Source organism: Mytilus edulis, chromosome 13 (genome assembly GCF_963676685.1).
Source record: "Mytilus edulis chromosome 13, xbMytEdul2.2, whole genome shotgun sequence".
Classification (NCBI taxonomy): Eukaryota; Metazoa; Mollusca; class Bivalvia; order Mytilida; family Mytilidae; genus Mytilus; species Mytilus edulis.
Window position 1 is genome coordinate 24870915 of NC_092356.1, and position 13835 is coordinate 24884749.

Consider the following 13835-nt stretch of genomic DNA (forward strand, 5'->3'; position numbering starts at 1 on the left):
TTTTTTTTTATTAGAAATGTATTATTAGTGTTTTGAATTAAATTGTCATATATTTTTTTTATATATTTTCCCGCTATAAGAAATGTTATTTGTTAACTGGGTAAAAGAAAAAAAACATTCTGCGTGTCTACAACTAAAAAGTTCGATCAAAAGTAGAATAAAATAATCCTTCTGTGATGAAACATATAAGGAGCAATTACTGCTATTGACTCCATGGTCAGATATTGAAACCAAAAACAAGGGATGATCTCAGGTGCTCATGAAGGATAAGAAGATCATGCTCCACATGTGGCACCCGTCGTGATGCCTATTTTATTAAAATTGGTGGACATAGGGACAGCATGATTGTTTTTTCGTAACACTGTACAGTCCTCCATCGTGTACTTAAAGCGCAGATCATTCTGGAAGCTAGATACATCGAAAATCCTCTATGATTGCATGTGTCTTTTTCTAATCGGGTCTTTGAATTTAGCGGTTGATATGTGCATGACTATCCTAAATAATAATTATATTAGTACTTAATATATATGTGTATTTGTGTGAGCTGAAATAGACGGATGAATCAGTTCTGCAGAGTATTGATCAGTCAACTTTATTACACATAACAAGTTGCATGGGATAATAATCAACAAATGAAACTTGAGCACAAAAATCAAATGGTAACTGTAATTCTTCAAAACAGGCATGTCTTCCTATTTGTTAAGACAAATAGATTACAACAATTAAAACAATTATGATCAGCTGTTTGACGATTTTTTTTATGAAAATAATAACCACACATTTATAAAAATGTCCCGACATATTCGTTGGAATAAATGCTTCTAGTACATGAACGAGATATTTTGGTTGTTTCGATACATATCACCAGGGCATTACACTGATTTCAAAAGTATGAATGAATTAAAGTCTTGTACACGTAAAATACAACGGTCCCTTTTGCATAAATGGACATTTGCAACATCTCGTTTGTTGCCTGAAGAAGGGATTTGTTTTTGTTTGTATCCAACAACATTTACCCCAGTATCATTCATTATTGTCTAACAAGGACAGAGACCAACCCATTCTGGTAAACTGCAAATTCTTTAGATCGTTTGTTGTGTGTTTGTACTGCATGTACAAATGTTAAATGTATCTAAACCTTATACTACCAATCAGCAAATCTACGAGATAGCCCAATGTAAAAATTTATCAATAATGTTGCATCTATGCTTGATTACTGTATTCTTTAATATTTATTTGCATATTTTTGAGCCATTATTTTTATCATTCAAATTTTGCTGGTCGTGGATTGTACCCAACATGAACCGAGGAGTAAACAATCATCAACAAGTTATGAAAAAGACTTAAAAAAAGCTATTGTTTATACTCAATGAATATAGCTACATATACATTATTTGAACTCTTTTTGTACAATGAAATGACCTCGACAGTTTGCTGCCTAAACATTGGTATCCTAAGTCAAAGTTATTTTCTCAAAAGAACAAACAATACATGAAATTCAATTCTTATGAAATGAAATATAATCGTGTATAGAGATGTCCGAATAAATCGTCAATAAACATATGTCGCATTGGTTTTCATAGACAAATGATAGAAATAAATATAGGCATTCATAGCATTGGAAAGAATTTATTTCGAATCACAACTTCGTTCAAGATCTTTATATTTCTTTGTTCTGACATTACAGAGACGTAAATGACGTGTTAGCGTGGGACAGTCTAAAACAATCGTTATCACCAACAGACTAACTAACACAGCTAAAGCAAAACCACCGAAAACTTTAGATGACGGTCTACTATCATCTGCACATTCTAGCCGACGTCGGTACGACGATAATGATGTCTTATCTACTGTCAAGTTCTTTCTGAGGTCTTCTGCAATTTCTAAAGCAACTTCTAAAGTTATATTTGGTGACATACTAGTGACATTGCATTTTTCAGCTGGAGGACAAAATTCACATACAGTCAGGTCTGAAATAGTAAAACAATTATAGTTTGATTTTTACCTCATTAAAGAAAATTGTCTAATAAATTTGCATTAGTGTTAGTTTTTGAGTATGTTTTCCAAATATCATTTGTTCTACACAAAAATGCCAAAAAAGGTAAATCAAGGCAATAAAGTCAGTAAAACCTAACAAATACGAATATTAGACTGCATCAGTAAAAAGAAAGAATAGACAACGTCTGTCATATTCCAAACTTTGTACAACCTTTTTCCGAAGAAAATTATTGGTTCAACTTTTTTCAACAATTATATGCTCATTTTTATAAATTGATTTTTTTCAAAAGTATGAGTTATTCGAAATACTAAGGATTTTCTTATCTCAGGCATAGACAACCTTAGCCGTATATGGCACAACATTTGGAATTCTGGTTCACCAATGCTCTTCAAGTTTGTACTTGTTTAACTTTCTAACTATTTTGATCTGAGTGCAACAGATGAGACTTATGTAGACGAAACACGCGTCTGGCATATTAAATGATACGCCTGGTACCTTTTATAACTATTTACACCACTTGGTCGATGCTACTGCTGGTGGACGTTTCGTCCCTGAAGGTATCACAAGCCCTGTAGTCAGCACTCTGTTTAATTTTAAATATTTAACCCGCTGTGCCAGTCTCGTATTTTTAATATGAAAATTTGACTGCATAAGTATCGTCTTACACTTGATGCAGTAAAAGATTCAGTATTTATCACATAGATAACTGAAAAAAATGATGTATCGGAAGATTAAATATAAAGCTATCATTAAACAAGGTTTAATCCAACCTTTTTCTACATGAATAAATGCGTGTACCAAGTCAGAAATATGACAGTTGTTATCCATTCGATTGATGTCTCTGCTTTTGATTTTTCCGTTTGATAAGGGACCTTCCTTTTTGAATTTTCTTCGGAGTTTTGTATTTCATTGATTTTACTTTTTGGCGCCTTTTAGTTACAGTATATTTTTGCTCAAAAGTGTTGAACAAGTTGTTTCTGTTTTTTAACCGATATAAAAAATGTTTTGCCTTTTTCAATAAAAAAAAACCCCGCATCCATGTACTGTGTATGCATCCGAAGCGCTTGTCTGAATTAACTTTCATCAGGTACGCTCAAAGCCGAATATTTGAATACCAGAAGGTAAATAGTTTGTTATAAATCATGAACATGTACCTACTGTAGAACTGAGTATTGAGTTGATGGCACCCTCGGGGAATGATGGTCCACGAGCAGAGGTGTCGACTCAGTTAATAAATTTTATGCGTTCTACTCACTTTTTGGGATTGACCTTTGCAATACAAGCTCAGAGCCGAATATTTGAAAGCCAAAGATGTTTAAGTTCCGAAAGCAATGAAGAGATCTTATTTACGAAAGAGTTAAATATTAATGTCAAACTTGAGAAAAAGTGTAAATACTCATCATCTTACATATAGATAAACAAAACTGTTTAATATGTACTTACTAGTTGGTTGTTCTGTTGTACTCTGTCGCAGAAACGAAAATGCACCTACAAAAGGAATACTGCGATTAAACACTTTTATTTGATATTGTAGTTTTTTTTTGTATCTTTACTTTTGCAAGGAACCGATGAACCTTGCCACATCACGAGTCTCATCACCGGGTTTTTTTATAATTATAGCTGTAAAAGATTTGGTTTAACTGCCAGATACACTGCGGTGTATATTATTCTTTGACTATTTTGTTATTGACTATCACTGTCCATCGTTCTTCCACTGATGGTTTTTCATGTTGACTTTGGAGCATATACCTGTTTGTTATAGTGATTTGATATATAAAGCTCTATATATTTTCAAATAATCGATTTAAAAATACGAAAGTGTGGCGTCTTTGATACTTAATAATAAAGTTGAAATTCAAGGCCAAGTTTGAGAAATACTAAATTACGTCATTTGCTAGTGTCTATACTCATCACCTAGCACAGAACCTAGCACAGAGACAATGTATGCTTTACTTACTAGTTGATTGTTCTGTTGTGTTCTGCAGCAGAAAAGTAAAATCACCTAAACAGGAATACAGTAGTTAAACATTTTTATTATTGTGCAAGTATTATTTTGTAGTTTTTTTAATATCTTAACTTTTATTTTTTTTTACATAGAAATATTTGTGTTATTCCGATTAACAGAAAACTACGTATTTGGATATCACAGTTTGAATTACGAAGTTATGGCCCTTGACATTATAGATTATTAATGTCACATTTGTATAATTCCAACCCTTTTATAACATGTATAACTTATTGTGATTTATAACACTTGATCGCATTAATAACTGCAACCATAACATTTGATTAAGAAAATTGTTGTGTCTCGGATTAAATTTGAACACTGGCATCTTTTGATAACAGAAAGTTTTGGGTTATAATTGGAGAACAAAGTGTTGTGTTCTCGATGTTTGACGATCAAGATCAAATGTAAGGCCAATTTTGAGAAAAAGTCTATACTAAATTCCAGAAACGTCTGAATACGGAGTATACATCTCCAAGTTGAAATTCCAAGGCTGGTATTTTCTATCATGATTTCCTGATCGAGGGTAGCTGCTCACAAGTAAGCTACTACATAACTTTCTTAAACTATACGGACGCCAGCACGGGTTGTTTGACCTTAATTGAATTTCCGTTTTACAGATGATAGATAATGTCGTAAACAATTACCTACCGAATTAGACTCATAAACTACTTTGTACTAACATTATCACACGATGGGTTCCTCATTTGACACATGATCTGCTGACTATTCTGAGTCCCTGAGCACACTCCCAGTTTTTGAATGATCCATGTTGTTAGTTTTTAGTGTTCTTTTTTTGTTTTTTTTTTTGTTTTTTTGTGTACTATGGTTTTATCTGTTGTTCTTTTTTTTTGTAGCCACGGCAATGCCAGTGCTTATATTCGACTAATAAGTTCTCCTTTGGTAACTTTCGCCTCTGTTTTGCAAAGATACACAAATACAACCTGAACTTACTAGTCGACTCTTCTGTTGTGTTCTGCACTGGAAAAGAAAAATCACCTAAAACAGAAAAAAGTGTAATTAAACAATTTTATCTCTGTGCAAGTTAATTTTAATTTGTATAATTTTGTTTTAAATGAAATCGACGAAGCCTTCTGGTTTTAAGTAGAGTTCTAGCTATAAATCTTTAGTTTCACTATCACCTTTTTTTCCTTATACTTTTCAGTAGCCCCTTACTTTTTTTTTTTATTAAATTTACATTTATGCAACTTTTGAATTTCATGGTAATATGCTAAAATAAAAAAATGTCTGATACCACTTATGTCGGTAAGAAGTCAAATACTGTACCAAATATAATAATTGAAAGATCCATTGTGCGATTGGCTAGCATTTCTAAACATCCGAGTAACAACAAACACAGAAAAGATAATTCCTTAGGCTGTTACTCTCAATCCTGTTTAAACTTCTTTATGAACCTAAATCAAAAGTGGAAATGTATCTGATCAAACAGTTGTTTTATAAATTTTGAAATTATTAACTATAAACTAAGGTTTCAACTCCCTTAGGCAAAGTTGGCTTTATATGGATTTGACTATTTATTTTAGGTATTTTTGACATATAGCTCTTAAACGGTTTCGGTACTTATACATCTTCGGATTTCATATGTTTGGCTTTGAGCGTTCCTGATGACGCATGAAATTATTAAACGTGTTGTTTTCAATTATTTACAGCAAAAATAAAAAAAATAAAAACCAAAGAAACAGTGTATTTACGAGCTAGATGGTAAAAACGATAATTACATATTATTAATTTAGAAGACTGGTACCAAAAACATTGTGTAATTTAGTCACTTGTTAAAATGGTTATCCTTTTATATATTTATATACGCTTATGTGCTATCAATACGCCTTTTCTGTTTCTTTGATACATATGACGCGGCTCTAGATCTGTAGTTGAACATCCCGTCATTGTGTTTTGGTTCTATGATATTTTTTTTTGTATTCTTGTCTCTCATTTTTGCTCAATATGTGCTTTGTCTATATAACTTTTATGCTCCATTTGGTACATATGACGTTGCTCTGATCTTATACATACCGTCATTATGTTAATGTGGTATTTTTATTTTTGTATTCCCTTCTGTCATTTTCGCTAATGTGCTTTTTCTATATGCCTTTTTGTGCTTTTTTGTTTGAGATTTGTTTTTTTTATAGTGATTAATCATGTTAAAATTAGAACACAATGTTGAATGCTGTACCCGTATTTTTGACATTTTAATCTATTATGTCTGATTGTTTTGTTTACAAATCTATTCTTATATAATGGAATTTGATGCGACTTTCATACAACTGAAAGGTTTAAGCTAGCTATAAAACCCGGTTGAATTCACCATTTTTTTACATAAAAATACCTGTACCCTGTTAGGTATATTTTAAATAGGAACTTTCTGTTTTTGGATTTTTCCTCGTAGTTCAGTATTTTTGTGATTTTACCTTGTACTTCCATACAGTTTCTTTATTATGTAACAAATATCAAGCTGTAAATCCATTTAATATAACAATTGTTTAATTTAATTAATAAGTTACACACACTTAAGGTACACTATCAGATATCAAATGTGATTCCAAAGTGCATTAATTTCTTCGATTTGCCTCAAGCATCGTTACAAAAGCTTACACCTGAAGCTGAGGATGTGTAAATACATACACATTAATTAAAACAAAACTTACAGTTGAATGTGTTGTTGTATACTATGTCCTCTTCAACAAGTATCCAGTGTACTGAAATTAAAAATCAGTATTGAGTACACGTTATCTTTTCACATTTTAGTAATGTTTTTGCTCATTGTTGATAATAACAGTCCTACTGCTATCACAATAAGAATTTTTCGTACTGACGTGATTTGAATGGTTGTATTTGTACATTTTTAGTAAATAATTAATTCTGCTAAAATGACAAATGCAACTTTCTCATCGCAATACAAAATCATAGTAGGTGAAGATATACGTAAACATGCTGTTGACTTCGTCTAATAATTTTTAGATTTGACGTATATTTTATAGAACGCACAGTATTCAAAGTCTAAATTTTAGAAATTAAAAAATTAATAAGCATGTTAATTTCAATATATAGACTTATAATATCTGGTCCCTTTATATTTCTTTTTTTCTGCAGTTATGGCAATACTTATTTTCCTTTGAATTGGTAAATATTTGTTTACCTCTGTTTGCAGTCTTGATATAGGTTGAACTATTTGATATTGATCGGGAACTTATACTCAAATCATATGAAACATATGCATCATAAGTCGTATCTGTCCAGAATGTGCAGTTATTTTCCTCAAAAGTACAATACACACAGCTAAACAATGACATACACCAATTCTCACAGTCCTCTTTTGTCATATTGTATATCACGGGTTGTATTGAAAGACGAGCAGGTACGCTGATTTCTGTTATATCGATGGAATCATATGTCTCCTCTTGAATTACTATATAAAAGAAAAATATGCTAGTTAAACACCATCACCATAACTGCTAAAGATTTAAAAATAGATAAAGCTTTCTATCGTTTTACATCAATGTAGCAACTAACTATTGTGGCCAAGTAACTATGATTACGTCCTATAAATCATAACCAAATTAACCAACTTCTAATTGCGTAACTATAGTGTTTCTTTTATTCTATTTAGTATATAGAAAAATAATCAACTAACAAGTCGGTAGGAAATTACCTGTTATCTTTAAGAAACAATAATGATGATAATTATACTCATTTTGGAAATTACGACGAAAAACAATGATTAGCCCGGTCATATTTACATAAATAGAATTCAAAACCTAAAATGGTCAGATGAAAGTTTTTAGCAAACCAGTATTAGGCAGACAATTTGACATTCAATGAACTAAACAAGGTATTTCTGTAAACGTATTGAACAGTGACCAAATATGATAGGATTATCAATTATAACACATTTGTTTTCCAAAGTCAAGCGGACAATGATATTAACAACCAAATAACATTGACTGACCATTATTAATATGAAATGTGGAGTATTTTTTCAATGCCCTATTACAGATGTGATATAATCTATAACGATATTATTTGAAGCACAATTAAGACTAATAGTTCTTTTTTCAGGAATTCATTAGAACTAAAATAATACGGATGACATTAAAAATAAATTAAGGAAACCAAGAATTTGATTTGAAACTTACCTTTTCCTGTAGCACATACAAACGGATACTTGAGAAGACAGTCTGTAAACTCAATTGTTCCAGTTCCTGAAATGTCTATAAACAAGCACTGTGTTGAATTTGTCATTTCGATAGGTAATCCATAATCCCAAACCATAACACTGCAAGTCTTTGCTGAATACATGGCTGTTTGGAGTTCTGGTTTGATACTGCCAAGCCAAAATCGACCCGACTGCCATCTTAAAGTAACATCAAAATGCATTCTGGTTTTTTTCCCAATTATTTCGAAAATGACACGTTTGTGTCTTGTATAAACATGAATCATATGATAAGTCAATTGCAAACAAATAGTAAGACCCTTTGTCTTTGGTCTAACATGTCTTATGTAGATAGAAAGTTGTCTTTTCAACAATACTACCATATAGCGGGTTATTTTCGTGGGAATTAAATTTTCGTTGATTTTCGCGGATAGAACAAAATCGCCAAAGAAAAATTCCGCCAAATTGAAAGTATACATGCAAATATATTGATAAAAGTTTCGAATCCGCCAAAATATTTCGTAAACCTTATTCAATAAAAATCGCGAAATTTTACATCCGCGAAAATAACCCGCTATACGGTATTACATCGTTTTATATTTTAACGTATATCTAGAGATAGTTAGTAGCTGCATCAGATTTTATGGGAATGTTTTAATTGTCTTTATTGAAAAACTCGAAAGTAAAAAAAAGACATTAAAAGGCGCACAAAAACAGCAGTAGTCTTTGAGTGAAAAAGAAAACAAAAGGCTTTTTTTTTGTTTAACAAAATATTAGAATAAATAAGATGGCAGTATATTTCCACTGTTCTTTCGTAGATCTCTGAGAAACAGACAAATATAGATTCCATCACTGCAACAAGTATGCTACGATATTACTCCACAAGAGACAGTTAAATTTTTAAATCTAAAGCGTGAGGCTTTTCGCGCTTTAAAAATAATAAAGAAATAAAGAATTATCGTAATACCCGAACTAAAGTGATGGAATATCTCGTCATTTGTATCCTTCTTTTTGAAATTTCTGTTTTATATGTGACTTCATCAGGCATGGTCATTTTTTTCCGAGGACTCCACAATACGAAATTCGGACGAAATTAAGAAAACTTATCGTCATAATAAATTTTCAACCAATCTATTGCTTGGAACAGATATTTTACTAATGATGAGAAATGACTTTCTGGCACCGATAAAGAAATGTGAAAATAGCATAAAAATAAGAAAAGTCAGTTAAAAAACAGACTCTTTTGTTTTAAGAATTGAATACTTCTTTTCGTAAATTCATTGGGGGTGTATGTTCATTCTAAAGATGTCCTTCATTTACCTGTCCCCTTAATTGGGGAAGCAGGTGTATTAATGAATGTTTAAAATTCATTTCGAAGTGAATTCTAATTTCTTTATGTCGCAGGATTGCTGTTAGCCAATCAAAATAACTTATTATAATAGAATATACATTAAATGTTATTATGAAGGAAACAAAACCATAACGAAGGAATGCTAGACAACAAAAATGAATCAATCGTATCAATCACAAAACATGATTGAATCATCTTTTTTTTTAAATATTTGTTGTAAATGTAATTACATCTTTGTTCTTTTTGTTTCATAAAGCCAAAGACAAAGTAGGGATATGCATCGATCCTTCATTTTGTGTTGAACATTTTTTACTTTTGATGAAATGAATAAAAATTTGTTTCACAAATCACTAATAACCTAGCACAAAATAATATCTAAAAACACGTAGTTTACATTGTTATTACTAGACTTGACTAGGCGGAGTTTAAGAAGTTCGCTCATTTAAGACCAGTCCATCTATAGACAGGAGTTTTGGGATAAGCTCATCAATGAAGTGTCCAGTTATTCGTCCCATATCATGCACTCAGTTCTTTTGTATATGACTTTTGTGACACTGATTAGTGATTGTAGTTCAATGTTAATTATAACGGCAATCATCCTTATCACACACATCTTCAAATAGACTGTCCTCATGCAAATTAAAACATAAGCTCCGCCCGATCAGTTGAAATAACATTGGTAATGCATACCTGGAAAATCATACTAGATGAATTATATCATTTTCCTGATATTACTCTACTTATTGTGTAGATACTTGAGCTTATAATTACAACCCTAATATTTCACTAATATTCATACATCAGATTTAATATATTTTTATAAAGGAATGAAATTCATTAATAATATTACCCATGTTTTTCTAATCCAAATGCTAGATACTCCCTTACTACTGACGATCTAGCTTCGAGAAATTTCATTCCTTTAGATTGGCATCCGGTGAAAGCTTCATACCAGGTAACACTGCTGTTGACTACATAAAACGTCCTATTGTATCGATAACCAACCCCAGCTTCAAAATATAATATACGAACATTTAATAAACATTATTCTCTAATTCTTAGTCGATTTATCGTGTTCTAACCTGTTGATTATTTTTATTAATCAACGTGTGGTTCGTTTGATGTGAGCTATTCATTGGTAGAAATGACGTCAATTGTTCTTCTTAATTTCTTCTGAATTTCCTATTGTGACGTCATAAAAAAAAAACCATCTCTGATGACGTCACATGGAAAGAACACATCTTTTTAGACGAAGGAATAAGTTTGCCTGCATACTGCAAAATAATCATAAGAGAAACGTGTTCCACCACAAAATCTCGTTTAATACGATACTTATCCACTCTCGACAGTTAAATTTTAAATATTTTAAACGCTTGGGTAAGACTCGCGCTTTAAGGTATTGAGTGCATATATATCGTATCACATTCTATGTAGTGGTAGAATCTGTTGTATTCAGCTGCATTCCTCCGGAGACAGTACTCAAATGTCAATATATATATAATTATTTGAAATATCAAGTAAGTTCTACACTTTCACAATAATATAGATTGAACTGTGAATCGATTTTGGATTTAGAGACATGTTTGGGCACTTGTCGTTTTCTTTTTTGAATTTTCAAAGGATTTTCGATATATAAAAAAAATATGCGAGTCTTTTAAAGCCACAACATGAGTAAGATTCTAATAAATATAAGATAAACTATAATTTTCATGACGAGTCACTGTAAATTCGAAATTCAATCTGAAGAAACATATATGCATTTCAATGAGTATAGAAGAATAACATGTTACTTTTCAAAACATCAGATAGTATAAAAACATAGTTGCAACAATTAAAATTGAAAAGGGAAATGGGGAATGTGTCAAAGCGACAACAACCCGGCCATAGAGCAGACATCAGCCGAAGGCCATCAATGGGTATTCAATGTAGCGAAAAACTCCCGCACCCGGAGCACTAGTACAGTGATAATGGACGTCATACTAAACTCCGAATTATACACAAGAGACTAAAATTAAAAATAATTAACCACTTAAATACATGCACGTTGTTTGTTAGTTTGCACATTTCAAATGAAGTAGACCAAAAAATATACCTGCTTCTTATTCTGATAAAGAAGAAATGTATAGGTGTATGAGAGAGAAATATCGGACTTTGCAACAATATAACATGGATTTTTTCTTTCAAATTTTGTGGAAAAAATAGCAAAATGAACTGTTATATATGACACTTACCTAAATGTTTAGATAATATCAAGTTGTCTATATTTGTTACTTTTGGTTGTTTTTTCAATCTCAAAAACATTCAAACTTTTTTTTTGTCCATGAATTTATGAGTTTGAACAGCGGTATACTACTGTTGCCTTTATTCGAACAGTTGAAATAAATATACCACTGGTTTTTTTTTTACCATAATACATTTGTTCAGTGGGTTCATTATAAATTAACAATGTGGTTGTACATCATGGTAAATGATGCATGTCATTGCTATGGAAATAATCCAAATCAAACAGTTGTATCGCTGAATGAGTATGTTTTGCTATAACTCCTATGATTAAAACATAGTGGATTGAAATTGGGAACGTGTCAGAGAGAAAAAAAAACAGCCTAAGTTGACAACAAATTACTTATGCTATGTTTGTTTTTTCGGTGATGTTTTACCAGAAACAGATTACAAAAAAAAAACTTACCGGTGATATTCATGCAGTCGCAACAGGTGAAACAGCAACAAACAATCAGTAGAAACAATCCTTCCTTCATCACAGCGCTATTAATGCTTTTTCGTATGCTGTGCTACCTCTCTAAGCGGCAATATGCATCTCTTGGAAACAAGAAAAATAATACAATAGTTGTGTCAAATTTCCATTTAACTTTGATTGTATTACAATATGTATTAGAACTACCTATGGACTGTTTCAGACAATATCATTATTAAATTCACAAGTTACGTTTACATGTAACTAAACCATTCTTTTATATATAGAATATTGAAGCTGAATGGTACCGTCAATAATAATCGACAAGTCATATATAATTTATAAGTTCATAACAAACAAATATCGATTTCTAATTAACGTAAATCAACATTTAATAGAGCTCAAATGATTTACTGATACCAAATGAACGTTTAAATCATGAATTCTAGGTTCAGACTTGGTTATTGGTTTTGACGTTTAACGTTATAATTGTTAGTTGCTTTGTTCATGTTGTTGTCCTTGAATAATTAAAGATTATATAATTGTTCAAGTTGTTTTATGGATTATCTCAATATAAGATACAAACTTGGAGACCAAGTATTATTTGTTAACAGCTAATAATTACTGACTTCTTACAAATACATAATTATATAAATTGGAATTGATTGTTACGAGAACGGTTGATTATTAAGCAACACATGTACTTGATACGTTACATTGTATTTCTTATAAACATTATGTAATAATAGTAATGTCAAATTTGAATGTTTTTTATAATTGATTCCATCACAAAGGAGTAATAATTAAATTATTAAACCATGACCATGTAATTAGAAGGTTCATGATTCCGGTTCTACATGGAACACATTTGAAAATCAAAAGGTACACATAAAAGATAACATTTGACATATCTTTGCGTTTAAATATGCAATTGGTACTGTTTGTGTTGCTCCTGCGTTCGATTCTTGTTAAGGTTCGTTAAAACATGATGTAAATATAATTATATTAAATAAAAATGTGTTTTTGTTTTCTTTTGTTGTTGGGTTATTGCCTTAGAAACCAATAAACCACGCCAGGTTTTTTTTGCATAATCTACACATGAGATGAAATAAGAAGAAGAATATTGAATGGATCCAAATAAAGGGCACGTTTTCCAGCAAAATACATAATTACATACATAGAATTAATTATACAGTAATTTTAAAGATACATTACATTAAAAATCAATGATTAAATAGCTATTATAATAACGGTTTTCTTTTATAAATTGTGATTTGGATAGCGAGTTGTCTCATCGGCACTCATACCAAATCTTCTAATATCTATACTATTTTTAAACTGTCAATATGCATAAGTCATGTTAGTAATGACCAATCTCTCTCATGACAGCTACATTAAATGATTGTATTTACCCTGAGTATGTAGGACTTTTAACTCATTGTTTTCTTCTTAATTTCAAAGATCCTGTCTCTGTTATATTTCTTAAAGTATACATAGTATAAGCTCCCTAAATGTCTAAGTCATATGTTAAAAATGACAGATTTGAAAACATTTATATGAATTATCATTATGAAAAAATACCCCTTTTTTGTTATTTTATTAATTTATTATCTCTGT

At 31.0% G+C, this 13835-nt stretch overlaps 1 protein-coding gene across 1 annotated transcript; it reads right to left on the reverse strand.

Moving 5' to 3' along the window:
* Positions 1-1345: 1345 nt before the first annotated feature.
* Positions 1346-12594, reverse strand: LOC139501399 (uncharacterized). The gene is made up of 9 exons (XM_071290449.1): positions 12213-12594; positions 10377-10536; positions 8159-8376; positions 7162-7431; positions 6671-6721; positions 4959-5003; positions 3957-4001; positions 3443-3487; positions 1346-1970 (listed from the first exon to the last, which is right to left on the reverse strand). Exons 1-9 carry the CDS (start codon positions 12280-12282, stop codon positions 1630-1632), a joined length of 1245 nt encoding a protein of 414 aa, XP_071146550.1. The 5' UTR covers positions 12283-12594; the 3' UTR covers positions 1346-1629.
* Positions 12595-13835: the final 1241 nt, after the last annotated feature.